General features: G+C 29.7%; 2 protein-coding genes and 1 long non-coding RNA gene across 5 annotated transcripts in view; 1 reads left to right on the top strand and 2 right to left on the bottom strand.

Moving 5' to 3' along the window:
• Nucleotides 1–452: 452 nt before the first annotated feature.
• Nucleotides 453–18,610, top strand: LOC107438555 (2-acylglycerol O-acyltransferase 1). Its single transcript, XM_043043162.2, has 5 exons — nucleotides 453–632; nucleotides 5,809–6,302; nucleotides 10,385–10,559; nucleotides 14,646–14,845; nucleotides 18,270–18,610. The coding sequence occupies exons 2-5, from the start codon at nucleotides 5,816–5,818 to the stop codon at nucleotides 18,413–18,415; spliced, it is 1,008 nt and encodes a 335-aa protein (XP_042899096.1). The 5' UTR covers nucleotides 453–632; nucleotides 5,809–5,815; the 3' UTR covers nucleotides 18,416–18,610.
• Nucleotides 2,153–3,334, bottom strand: LOC122269530 (uncharacterized). Its single transcript, XR_006225245.2, has 2 exons — nucleotides 3,196–3,334; nucleotides 2,153–2,380 (listed from the first exon to the last, which is right to left on the bottom strand). It is a non-coding gene; the product is annotated as an uncharacterized lncRNA (long non-coding RNA).
• Nucleotides 18,611–22,389: 3,779 nt separating the features above from the next.
• LOC107438557 (uncharacterized) overlaps nucleotides 22,390–26,823 on the bottom strand; it is a 52,031-nt gene continuing 47,597 nt past the window's right edge. For all 3 annotated transcript variants that reach the window (XM_071187632.1, XM_071187630.1, XM_071187631.1), the window contains exon 4: nucleotides 22,390–22,712. In XM_071187632.1, the coding sequence (XP_071043733.1) occupies nucleotides 22,709–22,712 (4 nt within the window). In that variant the 3' untranslated portion in view covers nucleotides 22,390–22,708. The remainder of the gene's footprint in view (nucleotides 22,713–26,823) is intronic.

A 26,823-nucleotide genomic window follows, 5' to 3' on the forward strand; every position in this document is an offset into this window, starting at 1 on the left:
TATTTCTTTAAAATGAAAAGCATGTAATTAATATTAATTCTTCACAAATAATTTAAAAAACTTTATTTTATTATTTGGTTCATTAGCTTTTTGTTTATAAAAAATTTAAAATTTTAGTTACGAAAAGGAGTTGTTTTAGAACATTAATCAGATTAACTTTTATCAAAATTAGTTTTTTAATTTTACATTTGTAAACAGTCTAACTAGACGACAATAAAGCTAATTTTTAACTTAGTTTTCTTCAATGAAAGTTATTAAAATTGTAATAACATCGATTAATTGTTAATAAAACTCAATTTTTTAATATATTTTACAACTAAAATAAGACTGAATAAAGTTTACTTCTTAAAACGTCACTAGATGGCAACACAAGTACATCTTTATTCTTCGACTGAAACTTTTTCTCAGTCTCAGCAAAATTTAAAAAAACAGAAGCAAACAACCGGAAGCCTCCCACTTGTACATTAAAACAATCCAATGTCCAATGTTCGATTTCGTAGCAAATTTTAAACTGGCAATACGTTTGTTTGTGTTTTTCTTTCCTATTAACTTTTATTCTTCAGTGATATCACATGTTATAGGGTGAAACAACACCCTTTCAATAAATATCCTCGTTTACGCTACCTCAGAAGGTATGCTTATGTTTTGTTTTGTAGAAATAGACATTTTTTTTTATTCATAGTTTCGTTATCAGTTTGAAAATGATTTATTTGCAAAAAAAAAGTGGTTGTATTTGTTACCTTTCATGTATTTATTTTTGAAATATTTTTTTTTTCCTTTTCTTATGGGTTAAGTAACCTGTAATTTTCGTTATTTATTTTATTTTAAAAAAAGTATAATGGAAAATAAAATATACAATGGATTTTTCGGAATTTATGTTATATTCCAAGGAGAGCAGTGTGAAGATTTTAAACTATAGTTGAAAGTTAAAGTTAGATTTTAAACTATAGTTGAAAGTTCTTTTATTTTGTATATCTGTTTTGTAGCTAGAAGTTAGTCATGATTCGAATGTTTCATTTATTCACGTGTAAAGTTTTATAAACTTTTATTTTATTGAAATTTATTTCAATTTTTTTATTGACTTTTAAACTTTATTTGGTATAGGAAATTTAGAACAGAACAACCACGGTTATCAAGTTATGTGACAACTTGTTAGCTATAGGCATATATATATGTATGTCTGTCTATATATATGTCATGAAAGTTTATTTTGAGCAACATGAATTCTAGTTAAACATAATAACTAATTAGATAAAAAAAGAATTCGACAATACTTAATAAAGATAATAAAATATCACTAATTACTAAACTATTGTGGAATATGAGCTATTATATTTAATTTCTGCTAACTATTTTTAATAGTGTTTTTATTTCATTAAGTATATAGTTTAAAAATTTATACTTTATAATTAACTCATGAGTGGCAATCACTATACTATAGTGGCAATCACTATACTTTATATTAAATATTTTAGATATTTATTCATAATATGTTTTTTATATTTGGTCCAATTTTTTCATACTTTATATGATCAATTATTTATATTTAAATAACATAATTAGCCAAAGAAAAAGTCAATATTATTTTACATCTTGCTATATGAATTAACTATAAAATTTGTAGATATTACCCAAATATTTGTAAATATTGCCAAGCCCAAATTATAATTATTTTAAATCCCTTACATATTTTTAGCATAAGCATTCAATTTATCTAAAATATTTAAAACATTATAACTTGTGAAGGTTTCACTGTTTTATATTTCAAACTCAGCACTTCTGCATAAAGTGCTTGCCATCTTTATAGCCCATAAACACTGGTTCCACAACCTCAAAGTGCCCTATTTTTTTTCTGTCAAGACTTTATAAATCTGAAAAAAACAACAAAATTTTTTTTTTTTCTGTTTGTTAAAAATGTTTTAAATTATAAATGTCATAAAATTTTGTGTATATTTTTTATAACATTTCAAAGTGTTTCTGAGACATATGTTTCTAACTGCAGTTGTTTTTAAATTTTCTGTATTTTAAGTATTTTAATTTTTTTTCTATATCATTAACATTTAATTTAATTTCATAGCGCAATTTAATGTTAAAAAAATACTAAATATTACAATAAATAATAATGAATATTACACTATACAGACAATAATAATTATTTTTACCAGTGAAACGCCTTTATTTGCGATAATAGTTTAGAAAATTGTTTTCATTCATAAAATATCATCAATACTTGCAGTGAGCTTTGCATCTTTTATTCTTGAATAATCTACTTAACACTATTTCATACTGTTTATATAAATAAAATAGTTGCTATTGGAAGTTCTATTTGCTATAGAAGCTCTTCTTGGTGGGTGGCTTGAGTATTTTGTTCCAAATATGCCTAAAACAGAAAAAAATGATATTGCACACCAACTTTAGATGAACAAAAAAGCAAAGTACATAAAAAATTCTGAAATAAATTTCACTATAAACAAATTATTTTTTGCTTTTACTATTATAAAAATCTTCAAAATTGATTTAAAAAAAAAAAAAAAAAAAAAATGGTTGCAAGCTGTAAGTTCNAAAAAAAAAAAAAAAAAAAAAAAAAAAAAAAAAAAAAAACTTCGCCCACATTTCCCCATTACTACACTCTTGTCATTAATGAGCGATTTAGTTAATTTCTTCTAGTATATTTGGAAGAAAAAAAATGTTACTCTTCCAAAATTCATTCTATACAAACTTTAGAAGTGTAAAGATTTTAAAAGTTGTCTAAATCATATTTTTAGTCTACTACTTATTTTAAAGCATGATATCTAGAAAAACAAGTTTATTAGGGCTGTTGGAATAAATGGAACAAAATGGTCATCAATGTGTGTTTTTAATTATTTGTATATTTTAGTTCATAAACTTCACCTACGCTTTATTTAATCAATTTTTTATCACTTCGATTTGAAAGGGTAATTTCATACACAGCCTAAGAAAAAGGGTTAGACAAAGAAAACAATTTCATTGGAACCCGTCAGTCTAGGCGATTTCTGTAGGATTTATTCTTATACATTCGCAAAGCACATCTTCATTTCTTAGTTGAAGCATAAAAAATATAAATTTTTCAGTGCAAATAGGATACCAATTTCGCAATTTTTTTTCAAAAAAATACCTCGTAGGAACCTAAGTAGTTCATACAAATTATAGTAAATAATTTAATATAAATCTTACTTTTTAGCAAAATGCGAACTTCCAGTTGCCTCCTTTCAAATTATCGTTAAGAAATCGAAGGAGAAATAATTTAATTAATCCTAAGAAAAGAGGTAATATTATTTGTAATAAATTCATCCTGTTTGTTAAATGAGAAAATAATTTTGTTAAATGTATGAAACTTCCTCCAATTACTAGAATAATGAAAACTTAATTCAACAAACAATGGGAGAGAAGTTGAGTGACGTATTGCAACATCCAGGTTGTCACATAGATGAACAGAGCGGCTATTTTTCCTCCTATTGAGGTGTCATTCTTTATTTTATTTTTAAATAAAGAATTTATTTTTAAATATAAATTTATTTATTTTTAAATTAAAATTAAATTTATTTTTGAAAAAAAATTTCAAAATCCATTTTCATACATTTATTAATAATATCATGAAATTTTAAAAACTTTTTTATATAAAAAAAATAGAGAGATTTTACTTAAGACGGTTGCTTTCTGACGAAATTGATTAAATGATGTGAATCGTGGTAACAACTAGCGATAAAATCTTCTAAAATCGATAATTCCAACTAAATTTCATTACTGACAATCAAAACAAGTACTTAATCGTATGATTAAGAAAAAAATTGCTTATTGCAATATGGCCGACCTTAGGAACTGTAGATACCTTTTGATTGACAGTGAAAAATCTCATTTTAATCAGATTTTTTTGTTTAAATATTTAAGATATTTAGATATCAGATATTCAAGCAATTAATATTTGAGACATTATTATTTGAGCAATTTAATATTTAATCATTTAACTTTTGCAAAATTTGGCAATTTTCCGTGATTTTTCAGCTTAAATTAAAATTATTAAAAACGATGAATAGTAGTTGTTGTTCATTTACTTCGCACTAGAGCTGCACAATGGGCTATTGGTGACGGTCTGGGAAGCATCCCAGAGGATGATCCGAAGACATGCCATCACAATTTTGATCCTCTGCAGAGGGTATGGAACCCCCGCTTCAGTAGCTCAATGACCTGCACGTGAAGTCGAGCACTTTACGGTAGAACAGTTTAACGAGGACCAATACCGCACACCCTCGGTCCCTACGCAGAATGATCCAAGTGGTCATCCACCCGCACACTGACCGTAACCAGTGATGCTTGACTTCGGTGATCTGTTGGGAACCGTGACTTAACGATCAGTAAATGCATATTTATGTAAGTTTCTATTGTGGTATACCAAATAATACAGCATTTAAGTAATTTTCCACATATTAGACCACAAACGCGTTTAATTTTCTTTAACTGATTCTTTTCTTCATTTTGATATTTTGAATCTTTTTTATAATTAGTATGGCGTATAAAAGATGAACATATATTAATCTTACAATCATGACCTGATCTCTTACAAATTCCAAACAGTTAATAAAAAAAAAAGAAACAATAAGGTTATTCGCCAAAAAGCGTTAAATTTCGTATGAGGACAGCGCTTTCAAAGAACTTCCTTAAACAAGACACTACATTTAATCCTTATATCTTGATTCCGTCCTTTAAGACTAGTATTTAATTGCAAATAGTTTCCTATATATTACAGTAGTTCAGCTAGACTTTGGTCCTTCGGTTTTCCATATTTTTGGGTAAATTTTTACCAAAATAGAAATCCTACTTAAAATATGAATCTATCATCATATTAATATTCACATTTCGCTTTATCCCTCTAATATTCACATTCCAAATTTTCTATCTATTGATTGACATAACAATTTAAAAATGAGATTTATATTTGAACACTCAAGGCTTTTAATTAGGATTGATCAAACAGCTCTTGCATCAACGGAACGCAACGTAGTAATTGATTGACGTAATAATTTCAAAATGAGATTTATATTTGAACACTCAAGGCTTTTAATTAGGATTGATCAAACACTCCTTGCATCAACGGAACGCAACGTAGTAATTGATTGACGTAATAATTTCAAAATGAGATTTATATTTGAACACTCAAGGCTTTTAATTAGGATTGATCAAACACCTCCTGCATCAACGAAATGCAACGTAGTAATTGATTGACATAATAATTTCAAAATAAGATTTATATTTGAATACTCAAGGCTTTTAATTAGGATTGATCAAACTCCTCCTGCATCAAGGGAATGCAACGTAGTAATTTGACATCAAAATTGCTCTAATTTTCTCTTTCAACTATTAACAACAAACGAAGAAAAATAATATATATATACTATCTTCTTTTTTGCAATTATGTCAATTATGAGTTAATCAATCTATTCTTAACGTTTTTTATTTTGCTTTGTGTTGCTAAATTTGTTTTTTTCTTTATTTACTACTTTACAATTATAATATTATAGATAGATAGATACAGATAGATAAGCGTAAGTGTAATCACTGGTTACAGTGGTTACGGTAAAAAAACGTTAAGAATAGATTGAGATTAGTCAACCTATTCCTAACGTTTTTTATTTTGCTTTGTGTTGGTTAATTTGTTTCCTTCTTTATTTAATACTTTACAATTATAATATTATAGATAGATAGATAAGCGTAAGCGGAATCACTGGCTACAGTGGTTCCGCTTTCGCAAATTTTTAAATATAGTATTTCAAAAATCTTTTTTCTTTTCAGATCAAATATGAAGTTTATGGGAATAGAGTTCGCTCCTCTTTCTATACCTTTGGAAAGAAGAATACAGACATTAGCAGTATTTTACTATTGTTCAAATTTTTTATTGCTAGGTTTTATGACATTTGCAATTTTAGGTTATTTGTGTTTCACTCAGTATTACTATATACCTCTTTTTTATGCAATTTGGTTTTTATATGATTATAAAACACCTGAACAAGGTGGACGGCGCTGGGAATGGTTGCGAAATTGGCGAATGTGGAAATACTTTGCCAGTTACTTTCCAATCAGTCTTATCAAAACTGCTGATTTTGATCCAAATAAAAATTATATTATTGGATATCATCCGCATGGTCTTTTAGGTTTTGGAGCTTTTACTACTTTTGGAACTGAAGGAGTTAATTTTAAAGAGACGTTTCCTGGCATTACACCTCGTCTATTGACTCTTCAAGCACAGTTTAACCCTCCTCTTCACCGAGAACATATCATGTGTGCAGGTAATTTAGAGTTAAAGTATATGTTATTTTGCATTTGATAAAAATTATGATTTTAATTAGATGTAAACTTCCATTTCAATTTGGCATTTCTTTTTTTTCACTGGCAGCAGCACTATAGTGATATTAGCACTGTTGTAGAGCAAATTGGTGTGAGTCACTGCATCATGGGGAGAGTGGAATCTAAAACCATGAAAAATAACACTGAAAAAAAATTTTATTTCTCTTGCAGGACACTTTTTAACTTATCTTCGATATTTTCACAGGACATTTTTTAACGTATCTTGGATACTTTCACAGGGCATTTTTTAACGTATCTTGGATATTTCTTGGAAGTCACTGACTTCAAGTCTACAATCGGTTTCCCTCTTCAAGCTACAAATTTTTTTATGACATTTTTTAATCTACTTTTATACAAGTTTAAAAATTTTATATATAACAATGGGCCGCGTATATGTTATGAAATGCTTCTACGGGAATTGGGGCAAATTATCAGGATTAAAATTGCATACGAACCCATACCCAGAAATACCGTCATACGCCGCTAGGGGCTTCCCTAATATGAACTGTTTCTTTGTGGTGTGCTTCTGAACACGTCCCAATATGGAAGCGCTTGTACATTTCGCAAAAAATAGACTAAAAATGTCATTTAATAAAAGCTCGAACTTTAAAAGCAAAACTAATTTCAGATTCGAAATCCCACAATAAAATTAAGCAATATTAAATATATGTATAAGTGCAACAAAATTTTTTTTTATTTGGATAATGCTTGATTTTGACAAATATCAAATCATATGAAGTTTTCAAAGTTATTTTTAAGTAAGTTTTCCTATTTTTATTTTATTGTAACCTCTATACTTTTTCTCACCATTAGCATAAAATAATTCTAAATACTTTTATTTATATATTTATTTTTACTTTTTATTTCTTAAAAATCAACTTGCATGTAGAAGATTTCAGATTTGTGTATTAATAAAACTCACAGGTCGAACTACTTTAAGCACTATAAAAAAAGTACATAAAGCGTTATTGTTTTTCTTTTTATTAACCACAATTCCTAGTATCAGCTGTAAGGGAATGAAATATAATCACAAATCATGAAGGAAAATACAGGTGTATATAAATAGCTAATTTCGCAGTTTACAAATTCAAATCATGAAGGAAAATACAGGTGTATATAAATAGCTAATTTCGCAGTTTACAAATTTCCTTAACCTTTTGACACAGATGGGCACCAGTTCTTTTTTTCTGACTCCCTAATTACAAGCAAAAATGTATTGTATTTTTTAATTATAAAAAACAATCTAATAGTTACTAAAAATCTGTCAAATTATAGGAATTATATTTGTACTAAAATAAAAAATCCAAAAATGTAGTTCAAAAAAAATTTTTGTTTCATATTCAAAAATTTATCAAGAATTTTGTAAGCTAAAGACATTTAAATGATGAATAACTGTTTCTCTTACACTGCAAATAAGTTGAAATTTGAAAAATTATTTTTTGGAACTGAGCTGTGTTTGGAATATTTCACCTTTAATGCGGAAAAAGTCATCAATGTTTCATGCTGTATTTCATAGCCATAAATTATTAAAATTCTAAATATAATATTTACTTATTTTGACCTAAAACTTTACAAAATAATGAAAAAAGTGTGAAAAATACGCTTATTTAAAATTCTACGTCAAAGGATCACAGTTGCGTCCAAATTTAACACAACAAAACTTCAATTTGTTAGTATTGCAAGCGGATTATACTAAAACTTATTTTTTAATAAAAAAAAAGTTAAGATTATAAAGTGAAAACTAGTTTTATGTTTATTAATTTTTCCTGCCCCACTATACCATTGGTATAGTCTTTTAGGTAAACAAAAAGCAACTGGCAAATTCGAATAAAGGGCTTGCTCTGTGGAAACTCATAAGTCAGTCATGCTAACGCTCTAGAATTGTTTTATATGTAGATTATCTACTATTTTTTCAAAGATTCGATAAAAGTGAAGTAATGCAATTAGTTTAATTCAATTATAAAAAAAGAAAGTTGCAATTAGTTATTGTACCACGTGTTAATTCAATATTTATTCAGAATAATCAATTTAAAATCTCGTTCAATGACAACCTTATCTTATTTGATTGACTTTTTATCAAGAAAACACCCTAAGATTTGATATGTTTGTTGTCATAAAAGCGTATAATCAGTGTTGTTGAAAGTTTACTATATTATTTAAGACTTCTTTGGAGGCTAAAAATTCGGTAAAGAGTTATTAATATCGGTGTTTTTCGAATTTTCGATAAAACAATCTGTCTTTCCTAAATGAATTTATTTCATTGTTTTGTGTTGTTTTTATTTGATTTTGAATACTTTTTTAATTATTTTTCTCTTTTTTTTACATTTTTAAACTAATTAGAATTAGAAACTGGTGATTTAAATTCTTAAGAATTTCCATTGAAATTAGTCAATGCATTTGAAATATGCCTTTAGTTTCATTTTTCTACTACCGATTCTATTCGCACAATTTAAAGACGAATTTTTATGAGTTATTTCTCAATTCAAGTTTTTTTAAGAATAGTTTTCGAATAGAATGTATTAAATTTACTTTTAAATTTATTTAAACCAAATTTCAACTATGATGTGGGAAGTAAATAAGCTTAAGTGGCGGTTAAGACCAAAAAATGAAGTATTTAGAAAAAATAGCAATGAAGTCAGTAGAAGTATATCTTACAAGAAAATGACAAGTGTAATATGAAGTTTTGACATCGATCTAAGCTTTTTCTATGCATGTTAGATTGCTGAATTCAATTATATACTATTTATTTTTTGATTAGTTGAGAGGTTTTTAAATTATTGTATCCTCCAAAATTTTTCATAAAAGAATAATAATAAAAAAACTGGCTGTTATAAATGATATTTTTAATACTTTTACAACAGCCAGTAACAGAAAAATTAAGTCCAAAAGGACATTAAAAAAATCGTGAACCAGCTACTTATAAGGAGCCAGATTCAAGAACTTAAGTTACCTTTTCGGCATCATTTTGGCACTGACTGTTTTGGATTTGGAGTTTTTTGATTTACTACTTTTGTAAAATATATAGTATCACCTACGTTTTTATTAATTAAATTTGTGTTTCTTTTTGTTCTTCGTACAGTGCGCAAAAAAGTAAACAGACCAGGCTAAATAACTTTTGATCTACTGATCGGATCTCCACTTTCTAGGACTTAATCTTAATGATTCAAGAGGATGACCTCAAATGTGCTGATTTATTAATTGAGACGATACTATAAGTTAGGAAATAAGACACAAAAATGTACTTTCTCTGAATAAACTTTTTTTTCGATGAATTCGGATTTCTGACCCCCGAAGTATAGGGGGTAGCAGCAATCTGGAAAATAGGGTCCCAGTAGTTTGGTCTGGAGAACGATCCAACGTTTGAACCCTTTTCTGTTAATTTTGTTTTTTGCGAATTTCGTCGTATCTCGAGAACTTTAAAAAAAAATTTTTAAAGTTATGTTATTAAAATTTGTTTTCTCAGGAACTATCCTGCCGATTTCAAATTTTGTATTTTGCCATGTAAAATTAGAGTCTTTAAAATTATGTAAAATATTATACCTTACAATTCAAAATTTTTTTGTCTATTATTAAATAAAAAAGCAATAAATATCTACTTAGTTATTTTTTGCATGGAATTACGAACGAATAAACGAATTTTATAATTGAGTGTAAAAATTTTTCAATTCACCTAAAAAGTTCTCCAGATATGGCGAAATACGCAGAAACTGAAATTAACATTAAGGGGTCCAAACTTTAGACCACTCTCTTGACTACACTTTTGGGACCATATTTCCCAGATAGCAGCTACCACCTATATTTACTGGGTCAGAAATCTGAATCCGTCAAAATAAGGGTACATTTATTCAGAGAAAATGCATTCTTGTGTCTCATTTCATAACTTAAAATATTGTCTGCTAATATTGTTGATTGAGGCCTGGAGGGTGAAGATCCGATCATTTAATGGAGAGTTATACAGGGTGGTCAGTTTTCTTATTTATTTCTTTGCTCACTTACTATTTGTATCCTTTTTATAATTCTGTAGGAGTATGTTCTGCATCCAAAGAAAGTATTAATTGGGTTTTAACCAGGGAAGGAAAAGGAAATGCACTCGTGATAGTTCTTGGAGGAGCTGCTGAAGCATTGGATGCACATCCTGGGCAAGCCACTTTAGTTTTAAGGAAAAGAAAAGGATTTGTAAAATTAGCTCTTAAACATGGGTATTTTTTCTTTTTTTAATCTTAAAGATACAACTCTTTATAAAAAAGTTTTAAAAAATGACAACTTAGCTTAAATTATGCTCTTTTTTCAAACAAATATGTTTTAGTTCTTATGTTCAAGAACTGAAATACTTAATTCAGCTACAAAATAATATAGTATTTTAATATTTATATAAAATATTTTAATACCTATATGAATTATATTCCTTATACTTTTCAGGTGCAACTAATTTACTTGTTTTTATACTGTTTTAAGAAACCGATATCTCTCTAAAACATCTCCTTTAAAACATCAATTGAGTCTGCCTGATGCAAACAATTTTAAATCGAGGGGAGGAATCGAGATTTTTTGCCACCATATTCAATTTGTCTGTATTAAATCTCGGAATTTTCTCCCCTCTCCTGGCTAAACTGGGCCATATTTTCCAGTTGGCAGATTTCGCAACTATAAATATCGTCAGCTGTTAATTAGCAATTTAGAGATGGTCAGTCAAACAATTAAGATCGAATCTTAGAATGTGAAAATCTTATCGTTAGATCTACAGTTATACAGGTGTTAAGTATTTTTGCCGCACTACATGAAATGTAAAATGATTGGACTAAAGCTGTAAAGCAGTTGAAATAGAAGTCAAAAATGCACGTTGAGAAACATGTTAATAAGTATTTGAGAAACATGTTAAAACAGAAATCACATTAGTTTTCTATGAATAATCAAACGCATAGTGATGTAAAGATTAAGTTTTTTGTGTGTCGTTTTAGAACAATAAGAATAGTTTGGAATTGGTCGTTTGGAAAATTACAAGAATGTTCTACAAGTGTACGGAACACTAGCCACTAGAAAAAATTTTGTTCGATAGTTCATATACCCACGCAACGGGTAAAGATAGCCACGGGAAAAGAAATTTGATGTGCTGTCGTTCATTTCCTTTTCGTCTATAAAGGAAACTGTTGCTTCCTTCTTGTCAGAATCAGAAGACAAGATTTCAAAACGATATTACATCAAATGTAAGGTCAGTAGTAAAGGAGAATTTAAAAAATAAAACTAATATCACTTCAGGAGAATATTGATTGATATTTTCTTTAACTCTAACTAAAAAGCAATGGTTTGCTACTGTCTTGCCATTAAAAATCACAGCTTCCCATGAAGGTACATATTTAAGGGTGCGTAGCGTTTTTAAAAAGTGCTTAAAGGTGCTTATTTTCGATTTTTGTTTTTTAAAAGCCCTTAAAGGTGCTTTTTTCATTGGGAATTTTTAAAAAGTGCTTAATTTTCCCTTTTCCAAATTGAGATTTTTCCTTTACCATGTTGATTTTAGCTGCGAATTATGCAGAAAGACTTTGTTCACATAGTTCTATTCAACGTTTTCACAATTAATTCAACCCGTCTATTTTAGCGCATCGTCAGTCCGTAGCGTATGAAAACGCCATTCGATTTACATGATTCAAAAATTCTGACAGTTGTCAAAAACAATGCCAAAAGATTCTTTATTTTGACATCACGGTTGAAACCAGATAAAACCGACGATTGTCAAAAACTTTCCAACCTTGCCTAATTGTGATATTTTTTTAAAGTGCTGAGAAATATTATTTGAGTGCTTGAAAAGTGTTATATTGAGAAGTGTTATATTATTTGAGTGCTTATTTTTTGTTGAATAATTTGGCTACGCACCCTGTATTTGTATTTGTACTGCTCAAAACAATTAGGAGATATTTTGATTTTAGATATGACCTAAATATGATGAAATCCTTTGCTAACTCATCCGTAAAGTTGTTGCAAATTAAAAAATAAAATAAAGCAATAATTAAATTACATTGACGATGCTTTTTGTTAAATAAAAAATGCACAGTTTATGCCGACTACATTAACAAGGAAAAAATGCAATTTTTCTGTTAAAAATGAGTTTCAAAAAGCACTATGGTTTTCCCTGATCAAAGACAATGGTATACACTTGCAAGACATGGAACCCAATAAAGTTATCAGAGAGTGGCTCTGTGTTCATTCTTACTCCTGCTTCAAGGAAAATTTCAACTGCTTAATTGTTTCTTGAGGTGTTAAGCGACTAGCAATCTTTCTGTATAGAATGTCCCAGATATGTTCTATTGGATTCATATCCGAGAAGCATTCTGGTCAATATAATGGAAGGATTTCTTCTGTGTGACGTAAATTGCCCAAAAACTGCGTAATATGTGACGCTATCATCTATAAGAAAAATTTCTCCGATTGCTACAATGTGGGGAACTACGATAAGTCTAAAAAATATATACTTAATTCGTTAACGATTATTCATGAAAATGTACTGATCGATACGACCATTGAAATAAAAATCGGGCCAGACCATCATTTCGCCTCGACCAAATTAAACATTATCATCCACAAATATGGGATTATTATCACATTCTCTACTGATGATAATCTGTTTGTTGTCAGGTTGCACTCTGAAGCAGGACTCTTGCGCGAAGAGCTCATTGGTCTGCTTATCTCGTCTCCACCAATGATGTTCCAAAACCCATCTTCGGCAGAAGCACTGCAATTTCCTACCAACTATATACTAAACATAGATCTCTGAGCATACAAACACACGTGGTAGAGGCGGTTTCAGAAAGTTTGAATCTAAACTCTGGTACAAGTAGCCCTCTTAGAGTGTATCTAAGAATTCCATCTATGACGTAGCTCCTTCAGGCTGTTAGTGCTAAATATCATTTTTCATGTTATGTTGCTTTCCAATCATTGATGAGTTTCCAGTTTATAAAACCCAATTCCTTAGTCTAGAAATGACACTTCGATTCTGAACATTCGATGGTCTTCAAGGTTACCGATTCAGAAAAGACATTTTACGCAGGGATTGTATTCTTTGCTACAGAACAACGTTTAACGCTTGTCAGTTGTTTTAATTTGCTCCTGCTGATTAAATACTGCAAATTGTTTTTCATTCTTTATTAAAGATTCTCAGGGCTTGAAAATTACATTGTCCGACGTGCCCGGGGCATGTATATTTTTAAGTATGTGGCATGTTAGTGGATAACTAAAGCTGTAAAAATTCATAAATATTGTATTTAAAAATAAATCACCCATGAAAATATTACTTTTTTTACGTATTTGAAAATAAATATTGTACGTTCTTCGACAAAGGGAAAGATGCCACTCTATGCAGGAGATACATTAGTATAGCGACATTAAGAACTCAATTGTGTTCGGGTTTTTTTTTTCTAAAAAAATAACCTAAACTTTCTAAAATATTATTGCAATGATACAAAATTGTGAGAGTATGCAAGTCTAAAGTACGTTAACCTTATAGTAGACTAGGTGTCCGCAAACGTGTTAATTGTTATTATGTAATGCATCCTGAGCTTTTCGATGAAATCTTTAGTTCCGTTAATTTACATTTGGAACAAGAAATAAAAACTCATAATTGGATATCGTATATTCGGTTTAATGTAAGCCTAATTTTTCAAAATAAAAACAAACCGTTCCGTTTAATTAGTGCTGAAGAATTTTCGATAAATGTCTTTTTTATGAATGTATATATAGACGGATGTAATTTGCACTTTCAGTGGTATATACTTACTCAAATTTTATATTTGAGGTAAATTTATGAAGATGTTAGACTTCAAGCTTTGGATCATTTTTTTTTTTACAAAGTACACTTAAATGAAGACAGAAAGTTCATAAACATCAAGATTTCTTTACATCTTTTGTATAATTTTTGGCTTAGCAGCTTTTTGTTAACGAAATGCTAGCAAGTTATGTATGTTTTACTAAATAAAACTTTTCTTTTGCTTCAAAGAACTATATTATATTTATAATCCGTTCTTTTTATTTTTAAACACCTGCCTTTTGTTAAAATTTGAATATTCATACTTTTAACTTCATTTCTTTTTAATACCTAAAACACTAGTTTATTAGTCATTGCTAAAATATTTTCTTGTAAGAAACCGTGGTTATTTTCGTATGTTGATTTGTAAATACTTTTCATGCTGTTTTCATCCATTTCTGTTCTAAGTACATTTGGCATGGTAAGATTTTGCAAATTAATAATTGTATTTCAAGAAAACAATATTAATCTGTAATTTTTTTTTTGTATCTAGGGCTTCATTAGTTCCTTCGTTTGGGTTTGGAGAAAATGATCTTTTTGAACAAGTTGAAAATCCTCGAGGATCAGCTTTACGAGAGTGGCAGGATAAAATTAAGGATTTACTTGGCTTTTCCACTCCTATTTTCCATGGAAGGGGAATTTTCCAATACAATTATGGATTTTTACCTTATAGAAAACCCATTAATGTCGTGAGTAAGTATCACGTGGTTTCCTAAGTTGCAAAACTTGCTATCTTCGATTTGAGGAGGAGAGGGTTCGTAAGATTGCTATCAATGTATCAAGTTTTTCCACAGTTTTTATAAGAACAATCTCTTGCTAAAATTACAATTAGTTTAATGACTAATTAAAAAAATAATAATCCTAATAAATATACTTCGTTACTTATTTTCAACATTTTCTCCATTTTATATAAACAGCAGTTGACGAGTTTTGTGTCTCAGCTTTTACAGTAATAATGTTCATACAGGTTTGTCAAAATGAAACTGGCGGCCCACAGAGACTCTTCTCATTGATTTTTCTGATTGAAAACGAATAAAACTTTAAATTTACGTTACGAAATAGATGACTAGTTAACTTTTCATTTAGTGGCATAGCTAAGTAAACTGTTAACCAAGCTTAAAGCCAAAACGTAAATATTTTCCACATAAAAATCTCACTATTTTTCCTGAATATATTTTATTTTGAAACCGTCGTTGAACAGCTGACCCAAATTCAGTTTACGATTATCAATATTCAACTCCGTAGCTTTGTAATTTTGAAACCAATCCAGAAGACAAGGGAACTCCTGGATCAAGTATTGGAAGAAATTTTGCCTTTGTGGAGGACTATTTGAAGGAACTAACTCGCATTTGCGTTACATAGAGAGGTAAACCACGAAAATCTCCCATAGTTAGTCTGACGGAAAGGAGATTCTAACCCATGATCTATCTACCACTGATGATATTTTTATGTCAGCACTGTGTTCGGTGCGAGCCAGGTGCGGAATTGTATCGACCAGCGAAAACAAAATCAATTCCAAACGAAATTAATTCTGAGGCATGTGAGTTCCTTTTTCACAAACATACACAAGGCAGAGCTTGTTATGTGATAGAACCATTTGAAGCTCTTTCCTGGCTTCGAAGATCTCTTCAGCATTGCAAACGAAACAGTTTAGAAGCTCCGTTAAACGTTCGAGTTGCGTAATTATGCGGCCGAGGTTTCCACTGGAGCAAAAATCGAAATATTAAAAATCGAAAAATCATTATAATGAAATCAGGCTGACCACCAACGGAGTATGCAAACTATGAGGCATCTGCAAACCATGAGGCATCTGGAAGGCGAATTTTCATATGTTTGCATAAACATACGCTTTTCACGGCTTCGCGTGCTAATGAACGTTTAAGAGTCTTTTTTTTTCTATGCTTCTATCCTAAAACAGGAGAGTCCGTTAAGATATATAAGATAAATGTATCATAATAAACAATCATAAAATTTGAGATGAATACATGACAGTGCTTCATCCATCAATTTTTATTATATTGGAGTATCACAGGAACTAGGATATGCCAAAACTCCCGGTTTCCATCTTTAAACATGGTTCGAAATGAAAACTATCTTATTCTTACTGTCATTCACGTATCTCCAAATTCGAATTCAGTTGGGATCTGCTGTTTTTATTCTGAATTATTAACAATGAAAACAATTAAGATAAATTCGTAGAAGTAAAGATTTATGCCTTATTTTTATTCTCATCTATTCAATGGAAAATGGGGGAAGTGTACTATATATATGTATATATTTTTAACATTTGAATACAAGCAAATACTGAAATTAAGAAAAATAAAATTTGATGCATGCGAGTGTTTCTGTATTAGTGTCGTAAGTTTTTGTGGCAACATTAGAGGCGTTGATGATTTATTTGTCTAGTTAAAAAAAATTTTATAAACCTATTCAATAAGAAAATATTTCAGGTAGAATGTATAAAATATGAACTTTTATTTCGTTACCAAAGCATAGATTTATATTAGCTTCTTTTCGAAAACTATTTTCCATCAAATATGAAGTGTTAATAGTTGAAAAAGTAACCACAATATCGCTATTTTTCTCTTATCCATGTTTCAAAATGTGTAAACACTAAACCTATAGTGGTATGTAGGTTACAGGAATTCTTTTTTATTTTCACTTTTGTATGCAAGTTTTATATGTGGAGTAAATTATTGAGGTACGAATGCAAATTAAGGCTTTAAATCTATGTAAAATATCAAATATCTTAACAGTTTTTCGAAACTTAATCAAATAAAGATCAAAAGGAAGAAGAGCGTTTATGTTTTTTTTTTTTTTTTGCAAAAAAGAAGATTGGATCGACATTTGTTGAAGTATGGGCCTTCCGCCATTTATTTTTTCTTTCTATGTCAAAATGTGTTAGTAGAGTTAACCAACATAGATGATATAACTGTATTCTCAAAGAAATAATTAGTAGTACAGTATTGTTCCCCAATATTGTAATATGCCTAACAAACTAAAAAGAGTAAACCTTTCTTCTCCGCTCCTATCTCAATAGTGGTTGGAAGGAGAGGAGATTGCAAGCCAGTTTCAAGAACCTCTGCTGCTGTATCCCTAAATGCTGTTTTTTTTTAGTTTGCTGTTTTTTTATACTTAGGGACCTCCCCAAACATTGAGGGACTGGTTTACATTATGTCTGTGGAAGCTAGCCTTCTTAAGGCCTGTTTAGACGATCCAATTTCTTGGACAGAGATTGATTGATATTGATGGAAACTTGTTTTGCTTTGAGCTTGGATCGTGTAAACAAACATCCAAGAACTTGGTCCAACTTCTTGGACGATAGTAGAGCATGTTCTACTTTCCATCCAAGTTTTTTCTCCCTTAACCAATCACCGTCCTAGGTTTTGTGACGTCAACAAGCAGGCAGCAAATTATGACATTTTGTTGTCTGTTTTCATATATTTTAGTCCAGATAAATTGATCTGTTGCGGTTTATTTGTGTTATTGTGATTTTATATGAATTTATTCAGTAATTTTAAAGTCATATAAGTATGATTTCATAATGTTGAATATGAACAATGTGCATGCGCAAGTGTTTCTCCCGTCCAATCAGTGACATTCAAGAACTTGGATAGTGTCAACGAATCATCAAATTTCTTGGACAGAGAAATCCGTCCAATTTCTCGGATACAAGAAATTGGACCGTGTAAACAGACCTTTACCCTATGTTTATTCTTTGCTTTGAATGTACCTCCGACGAAAAGACAAGTAAGCGAAAAAAATAACAAATAGTACAGAACAAAAAAAGGCGATAACTCTAGTGATATTGCTTAAGGAAGAATTCTGAAAGAAAAACGATTCTTGTTGAATTGATATTCAATTTTTTAACATCCAAAATTATAAATTTTTTGGGGGGAGGGGGTATACATAAGTACTTGTGACATTTGTGTATGCTTTTATTTTTAAGATTTCAATCATAGACTTGCTCCTGTTTATTCTCAAGCTTTAAGACTAGTTACTTTTCTCAGAATCAGCTTTCATGTACATACAAAGCTTGCTCGTACCTTGATCTTCTGTTATTATTTGCAATTTATCAATTATTATCTATGGTATATTGCATAATTTACTTTTACAGTTGGAAAACCAATTGACGTGGAAAAAATTCCTCATCCTACTGAAGAAGACATCAATAAGTTGCACCAAAAATACATCGATAGCTTAACAGCATTGTTTGAAGAACATAAAGTTAAATATTCTCCTGATGTTCAACTTATTATTTAGTGAAGTATTATTTTAACTTTCGCTCAATGTGATTTCTGTGATTTTTCTTTCATAAAAAGTATTACTGTGATGATTATTTTATGTATGAGCTAAATGCCAAATATTTTTATTGCGTGGAAATTTATTAAAACATGTTCAGGTATCATGGATTTGGAGACATGTTTTTTTTTTCGAAATAAAAAGTATATTTACAAAGTGCATATTTATTTCCTTGTAAAATCATGTGAATATCTTAAATTATATTTTAATATAAAAATCAAATTTAATTCTTTTTTTGTAATAAAAATGCTTTTATATTTTGCTTTTTAAATTCAAGGCTAAGTATTAAAAGTTCAGAACAACTATTTCTATAGATGTTAAAAATATTTACTAGATTAAAACCAAGTAATTTGAATCTAATTATTTGTATTCTCCGTCTTTGTTTTCCGAATATTTCCAATTCGTATAAGCTGCTTATGATATACAGAATAAACATAAAATAACGTGAGGTGCTTGGAGCCCCCCAACCCTTAATATGGAATGTAAAAATATATAGCGTACAAGCTCAGCAGAGTAAGTGATTTAAATTTCTAAGAGTAATAATTTTCTGCGAAAAGTCGCCGATACAGTAACATTTTGTACTTCAAGCATTACGAAATAAATTAATACATGTTAGTCAACTGAAACAATAAATGTATGGAAGATAGTATTCATTATTACTAATAATTATGGTTCAATATTATCGTCATTCTGATGGTCTAGTAATTGTATATCAGGCTTGGAGCTCCAAATTTTCCCTTATCGACGACTTAAACAGTGGTTGGTAAAATTCTTTTTATGAAAATTTAACCCATACTTCGGTGAGCATCTAAGAAAAAAAATTTTATATTCCTAACAAGTTCGTCTTGTGTTACGAGGCTCTAAGCACTTCGCGTTGTTCTACGTGCACGCTGTAAAAAAATCTGTAAAAATTTCTTTTATGGTAGGATCAGAAAAGGCATAAACTATTTTTAAATATTAATTTTTTTTGGAATTTTTATCACTGACTGTTCCCGCATCAAGCATTCAGCTGATATTATAGTTTTTTTTTCAATACAATAAAAAAATTCCTAAAGCAATGTTTTTCGCAATGTTTCAGGGATTCTAGCACTTCTACCAAGTTGGATTACTTCGAGAAAAATGAGATTACCGTGTTCGTATTTTTAGAGCGTGTTGAACAATAATATCATTCCAATTTGAAGCAACCCTAATATGGATCTAGATTGAACTATATAATCGTGCTCCTTAAACTTGCTTGCACTATACTATTATTAGAGTTGAACATGGTTTAATTTAACACCTTATTAAGCCATGTGACGTATCGTATTTTGCTTCTTGGTATCGTTATTATGATTCTAGCATTTTTTTTAGATTTTCAATCCGTGGTTTTTCTTTTTAAAGTTTTGAATAATTTTTTCCCGTAGAAAATTAACCATATTTTATTGTTCTAAAAATAAAAACAAGCACATCATTATGTATTATAATGCGCACTTAATACGTTTTTTTTTATTATTTCTTTTTTAATTGAACGAATGTGTAGTTTTCTTGATAAATACTCAATATAATCACATAATTCTTTGAATTTTTTAAAATATATAAGTCTTTTTAATTATTAAAGCTATTCCTTTTTAAAAAAATCAAACTTCCCGTTTTTAAACCAAAGGTGCCAATTTTCGAACTTTATTCTGGGAAATGTTATTTGAAAGAAAATTAAGAAAAACTAAAGTCGTAACTATGTTTCATATCCAAATAAACACTAGTTTTCCAGTAATTTTCTCTATATATTATTTGAAAAATTTCTATAGACCAGGGGTGGCCAAGCTCCTTGATAGTCGAGCCATTTTTCAAAATGCGAAATATTTCGCGAGCCGCAATTAAATACGTATTTAAAAGGTATTAAAAAAAGTTTCCTTACAGAAATTATATTTATTGAAAGCACATAAATAAAAGTGCAAAATATGTGCATTGATTTTAAATATTATAAATTAAACACATTTATTTTACTTCTCTTGATAATTCTTTAAAATTTTGTTGGAATAATTGGTGACAGCACTTCTCAGTAATTCTTTGAGATGCTGGTTAGTTAATACTGATCGGTGGTCACGAATTTTTAAGTGGAATAAAATTATTCACATAAGTACGTTGTTCCAAATATTGAAATAATTCGACAAGCAGCCTTTTATAATTCAGGATACTTCGATTCTGGTGGAAATTTCCAAAATTCAGTAATCGACGTCGACTTATTTTTTAATTGTAGGGCTTGATCGTTTTGCATCTCTATTAATTCTAATTCTTCAGATGCTTTTTGGGTCGTAATTATATTGGAAATGAAAAACTCACCTTGAATTATGTTAATTTCAAATGGATTCCGAAAAATATTTAAATAGCACAAAAATGAAATGGGAACTTGGATACATTTATCGAGAGCCACAAATAATCCTTCAAAGAGCCGCTGGTTGGCCATCCCTGCTATAGACTAATGCATTTTTAATACATTTAATGTCCTAATCAAATCTTATAAAAATTACCCTTTTCATCAAATGAATCTATGAAGGAAACTGAAATTTTTTGTTATATTTCTTATTATTATTCTTTTAAACACGTAGTGGACGCAAAATGAAAAAGCGAACGCCTTGAAAAACTTTTGATCTAATTATCAGATTTTCATATACTAGAACTCAATCTAAATGGATCGAGGACTTAACCTGAAATATGCTAATTAATTTTTAGTGCAGACGATATTTTAAGTGACGAAATCAGACATCAAAATATACTTTCTCTACATAAGTATACATTTTTTCTGACGGATTCGCTTTCTTGGTTCTCAAAATGGGGGCTTATAATTTAGATTAAAGAATGGTCAAACTTAGTCCCCTTAATGTTAATTTAACGTTTTGCTTGTTTCGCTATATTTCGAGAACTTTTTAACAAGACGAAATTTTTTTATACACTATTATAAAATTCGTTTATCTAACGGAAGTTACACGTAAAAATTAATTTTTAATATGTATTTGTTATTTTTAGTAAGCTATTTAATAACAGTCGAAAAATTTCGAATCGTTATGAATACAAATTCGTTCAAATTTTGTATTTTGTTATTTAAAATTAAATACTTTAAAATGATATAAAAGTTTGTATACCTTACAATTCAAAATTCTTCGACTATCATTAAATAATTAAATTAAAAATAATAAATAATTAGTAAAAATTAATTTTTACATGGAATTATTATTTTTGAATATACAAATTTTATCATTGAGCGCAAAAATGTTTCGATTTGCTTATAACTTCGCGAGACTAGCATAATACTTAAAACATGAAATTATCATTAAGGGGTCCAAACTTTAAACCGCCCTCCTGACCAAACTATCGGGACAATATTTTTCAGACTGCCGCTAGCTCTCCCTTTATTTTGAGGATGAAAAATTCAAATTCGTTCAACGAAAGTACGTTTTTGTGTCTGATTTCGTTAACTTAAAATATTACCTGCTCTAAATATTTAGCATATTTAAGAAGAAGCTCTCGAAACTTAGAGATTGAGGCCTAGTAAGTAAAAATCTGATCATTAAAAATCAAAAGCATAGAGAGCGTTCGCTTTTTTTTATTTTACGCATAGCTGCCATAATTCTACCAGAGTTTTATTAAGATTTTATTTTTATTTTAAGTGATAAAAAAACATGCTTTTCTGTTTCATTCTTGAAAGTATAATTGTAATAAAAATTATTTCAACCATCATTGCATATTAATAAATTAAACATATATCTGAGGCCATGATAATCACACCATGATATATATAAGCTCAGGCAAATTATATAAATGTTTTTGTCAGCAATTGATTTTTCATGACCAGAGAACATTATTCTTCGAAAGAGCAATAGTTGTTGATCATACGGCATAAATACAATTGTATTGCATAAATTAAGTTTAAGCTTTTATCATTATATTAAATAAATCTCTTTGTTTTGTGATCAAAATTTTATTAATTACTAATTAAATCAATAATAATACACGTAATTAGGAATAATTTTTAAATAAAGCAGTGCAACTTTTACAAGTAATTTCACGAAGCCAGCCCTTTTAAATACATTTATCTGCTTTTTTGAATAACGTTAAAGTAAGAATGAATAGGATCTACAAAATCTATAGTCCATAATAAAACTGAATAAGCATTTTCCATAAAGTTTTAAAGCATAATTTTTCTTCTTTTTTTATTATTCAATCCTATGATGAAATCCAATTCTTCCTCTTTAAACCATCTACTAGATTCAGAGACATTCATCTGTAAAATAAGTTTTAAAAGTAATATTATTTGTAAATGGAAATATTTGGTGCAATTAAAAACTAATGAGGCAGAGGCCATTCAAACAAAACTATCTTATTAAGGGATTGTCAGTAAAACGACATCGTCAGTACAACGGGATAAATTCCTAAACAACTGCAGACAATATTTTTATTTTGACGAACTAACCTATGACTCATTATTTATTGAATATTCTTAATATTACTGAACAAATTGCTAAAATGCGTATCTCTCAATCAAGTTCTTATTCTTGAATTACTAGAATTTGGAAGAAAGATTATTAGAAAGTGTCGTATTCAAATTTTGTGTTATCCTGCTGTGTCTAGGATCTGTTTTGCGACCAGATTTTGATACCGTTTCGAGTATTGGTCTTTTACTAAATAATTTTAGTTTGATGCATTAACCTACTGGAATTTGGAAGAATAGAAAGTTTCGTATTCAAATTTTGCGTTATGCTGCTGTGTCTAGGATCTGTTTTGTGACCAGATTTTGATACCGTTTCGAGTATTGGTCTTTTATTAAATAATTTTAGTTTGATGCATTAACCTACTGGAATTTGGAAGAAAGATTATTAGAAAGTTTCGTATTCAAATTTCGTGTTATCCTGCTGTGTCTAAGATCTGTTTTGTGACCAGATTTTGACACCGTTTCGAGTATTGGTCTTTTGCTAAATAATTTTAGTTTGGCGAAACAACCTATGACTCGTTATTTATTGAATGTACCTAATACTACTTACTAAACTAATAGCTGAAATGCGTTTCTCTGAATCAAGTTCTTATTCATGAAATACTGGAATTTGGAAGAACGATAAATATTTTAGAAAGCTTCGTATCAAAATTTTGTGTCATCCTGCTGTGTCAAGGATCTGTTTTGTGACCAAATTTTAATACCGCTTGTAGTTTTGGTTTTATGCCGAAAATATTTTTACACTGCAACGAGCATGACATTTGAAAACACAGCTGAATAATTAGTGACATGATCTGCGCTAGTAGAAAAACAGCATTAACATTTATAGTAAAAAAAATCCTTAATAATACTACGAAATTTCTAGAAAACAGTGATTCCATAAACTTTTTCAAAAGATTTTATAATAATAGTAATGATTTTTTTAAACAGTGTTGATATATTCTGAATGGAATTATTCGAAATTGATAGTTACGTCCGGTTATAGGAGCCAACAAGTGCTATAATAATAGTAATGATTTTTTAAACAGTGTTGATATATTCTGAATGGAATTATTCGAAATTGATAGTTACGTCCGGTTATAGGAGCCAACAAGTGCTAAAATTTTTGGTTTTGGAATCACCTCTAGTTTATTGTTAAGAAATAATATTTCATATTTAGCTTTTTTTACTAATTAGTTTTACTTTTTTTGCTCCCATGACAATTTACTTTTTTTAGCTAATTAGTTTCCATGACATTTAAAGTTCTACAGATTGCAGCACATGTTGTTAGTAAGTTCGTTACCCAGCGTGATTGAAAAACCTCAGCGATTGTAAAAGAATAAATGCCTTAACGAAAATATCAAACATAAATTTTAAACGAACCTACAATTGACTAGGTCGATGTTATGGGAAATATCGACCAAATAGCTGCATAGCTATATAGTTGCATAACTATCCTGACCTTTGAGCAATTGTTTTAAACTAAAAATTTATCTTTGTTAAGAAGAGAATATCTTAAAGACTGATGTCCTGCAATATGGCAGAAAAGGTCACAATCCAAGTGCCTAAATCGCTAAAATCCTCAGCAATTACAAATGTATAACGTAGAAACGATGAAGAGCTTCGATGGTGCCAAATTTCTAAAGTAATACTTCATTCTCATTTGATTGTAAGAATTTTATTACATTTTTTTCTCCAAAAATATTGTTGAAAAATTTACTCCCCACATAAACAAAAATACCTCAGCAGCCGAATGTGGTTTCCACCAAAAGTTTTGAAGCGTTGAGGTAGCAAGTTCGATTCCCTGAATGTCCTGGTTCTGATGTCCTTCTGTTATTTACGATATCTGTTCATCAATTTAAACTGGGCTTCTACGATGCTAAGACGCTCAATTTTTCGTATTTATGTAGGAAAGAATGAAGCCTATATTAATTAATTTGATATTTCATTGATACAGCTCCCACATGTTTTCATGCGACAATTTCTTAAGTGAAGAAACAGTAATATCAACCGAAAGACAATGGGTTGGCATTAGCCGTTAGAACAGCACCATTCAATTCCTCATCATGCCTCAGCCTCCATACCTCAGCAGCCGAATGTGGTTTCCACCAAAAGTTTTGAAGCGTTGAGGTAGCAAGTTCGATTCCCTGAATGTCCTGGTTCTGATGTCCTTCTGTTATTTACGATATCTGTTCATCAATTTAAACTGGGCTTCTACGATGCTAAGACGCTCAATTTTTCGTATTTATGTAGGAAAGAATGAAGCCTATATTAATTAATTTGATATTTCATTGATACAGCTCCCACATGTTTTCATGCGACAATTTCTTAAGTGAAGAAACAGTAATATCAACCGAAAGACAATGGGTTGGCATTAGCCGTTAGAACAGCACCATTCAATTCCTCATCATGCCTCAGCCTCCATACCTCAGCAGCCGAATGTGGTTTCCACCAAAAGTTTTGAAGCGTTGAGGTAGCAAGTTCGATTCCCTGAATGTCCTGGTTCTGATGTCCTTCTGTTATTTACGATATCTGTTCATCAATTTAAACTGGGCTTCTACGATGCTAAGACGCTCAATTTTTCGTATTTATGTAGGAAAGAATGAAGCCTATATTAATTAATTTGATATTTCATTGATACAGCTCCCACATGTTTTCATGCGACAATTTCTTAAGTGAAGAAACAGTAATATCAACCGAAAGACAATGGGTTGGCATTAGCCGTTAGAACAGCACCATTCAATTCCACAACTGATTGACTTTCAGTACGGATAGAAAACCAAGTTAATACGCAGAATACATTCGTACTTTTAGGAACACTAACAAAAGTTTTAGCTTTCTTTTAGAATAAAAGGTTATAAGTTGGTTGATTGATTTGATTTATTGAAATTACATACATTTGCTGACTTGTGTGCTCAATATAGGCTTATAAGTCATTGTCAAGTAGAAAATACAGATAGAACAATTCAGAGAAAGACATCACAAAGAATACATCCAGGGTTACGGCGGGATTCGAACCCGCTACCTCCACGCTTATCAGAGCGTTTGGACCGGCGATACCGCTCGGCCAGGGAGGCCCCGTTATAAGTTGGTCTTGATTCGATCGTAGATCATGCTTGTATTTGAAGTAGGTAAATATTTTCCCGGGTGCTCCCTGGCCGAGCTGTATCACCCGCCAAACGCTGTGTGGAGGTTCCAGGTTCAAAACCCGCTGTTACCCTGGGTGTATCTTCGTGTTATCCTTCTCTGTATTGTGCTATCTGTCCTATATGATAAAGGTTTATAAGCCTTAATTGAGCACACAAGCCTGCAAATGTATGTTGTGCCAATAAATAAATAAATATTCTCCCGTAGGAAACGCTGATCAGCCTTAAGAAACCAAAAATCTATACTAAAATTTCTATACTAATATTTAAAAAGTAACTGCTTTATCTTTTCTAATTAATTATTTTTAGAATAGAAATTTCGTACTTTGATTCTCTAACAGAAATAGTTTTTAAAAGGTAAAGAGGTGGATTTTCGAATGTTCTTTTAGAAATTTTGCTATCAGCTATTTTTTTTTTTTTAATTTCTCGAGGACACTGATCAACTTACTGTAGGAATGATGAGATGTTAGGAGATGGTTCAACAGTTCAAGTTCTGAACATGTCATTTGAAAAAAATTAAAATTGCATTTCACTTTGTCTTTTCGAAGCCAAAAAATAATTTAACCAATTATCAATCAATCAATGTTTAATCTGCGTGTAAATTCTGGATCTTTTTCCTATCGTTCATTTTATATAGTTTTTGGTTTGTGCTCTTTCCAGCTGAGAATGAAATCTTACAGATTATTGACTGATTGTAAGAGTATTGATTTTAAAATTGTTGCATAGTTATAGCATGAGAAATGTATTATAAGAGTTTAAGATATTGTGTGATACGATGT

This window comes from Parasteatoda tepidariorum, chromosome X1 (assembly GCF_043381705.1).
Source record: "Parasteatoda tepidariorum isolate YZ-2023 chromosome X1, CAS_Ptep_4.0, whole genome shotgun sequence".
Lineage (NCBI taxonomy): Eukaryota > Metazoa > Arthropoda > Arachnida > Araneae > Theridiidae > Parasteatoda > Parasteatoda tepidariorum.

Excerpts from the sequence above, each read along its gene's own strand:
- LOC107438555 (XM_043043162.2), top strand. The coding sequence starts at position 5,816 with ATGAAGTTTATGGGAATAGAGTTCGCTCCTCTTTCTATACCTTTGGAA. Across the intron at positions 6,303-10,384 it reads AGAACATATCATGTGTGCAG|GAGTATGTTCTGCATCCAAA; the intron begins GTAATTTAGAGT and ends ATAATTCTGTAG. Across the intron at positions 14,846-18,269 it reads AAAACCCATTAATGTCGTGA|TTGGAAAACCAATTGACGTG; the intron begins GTAAGTATCACG and ends TTACTTTTACAG.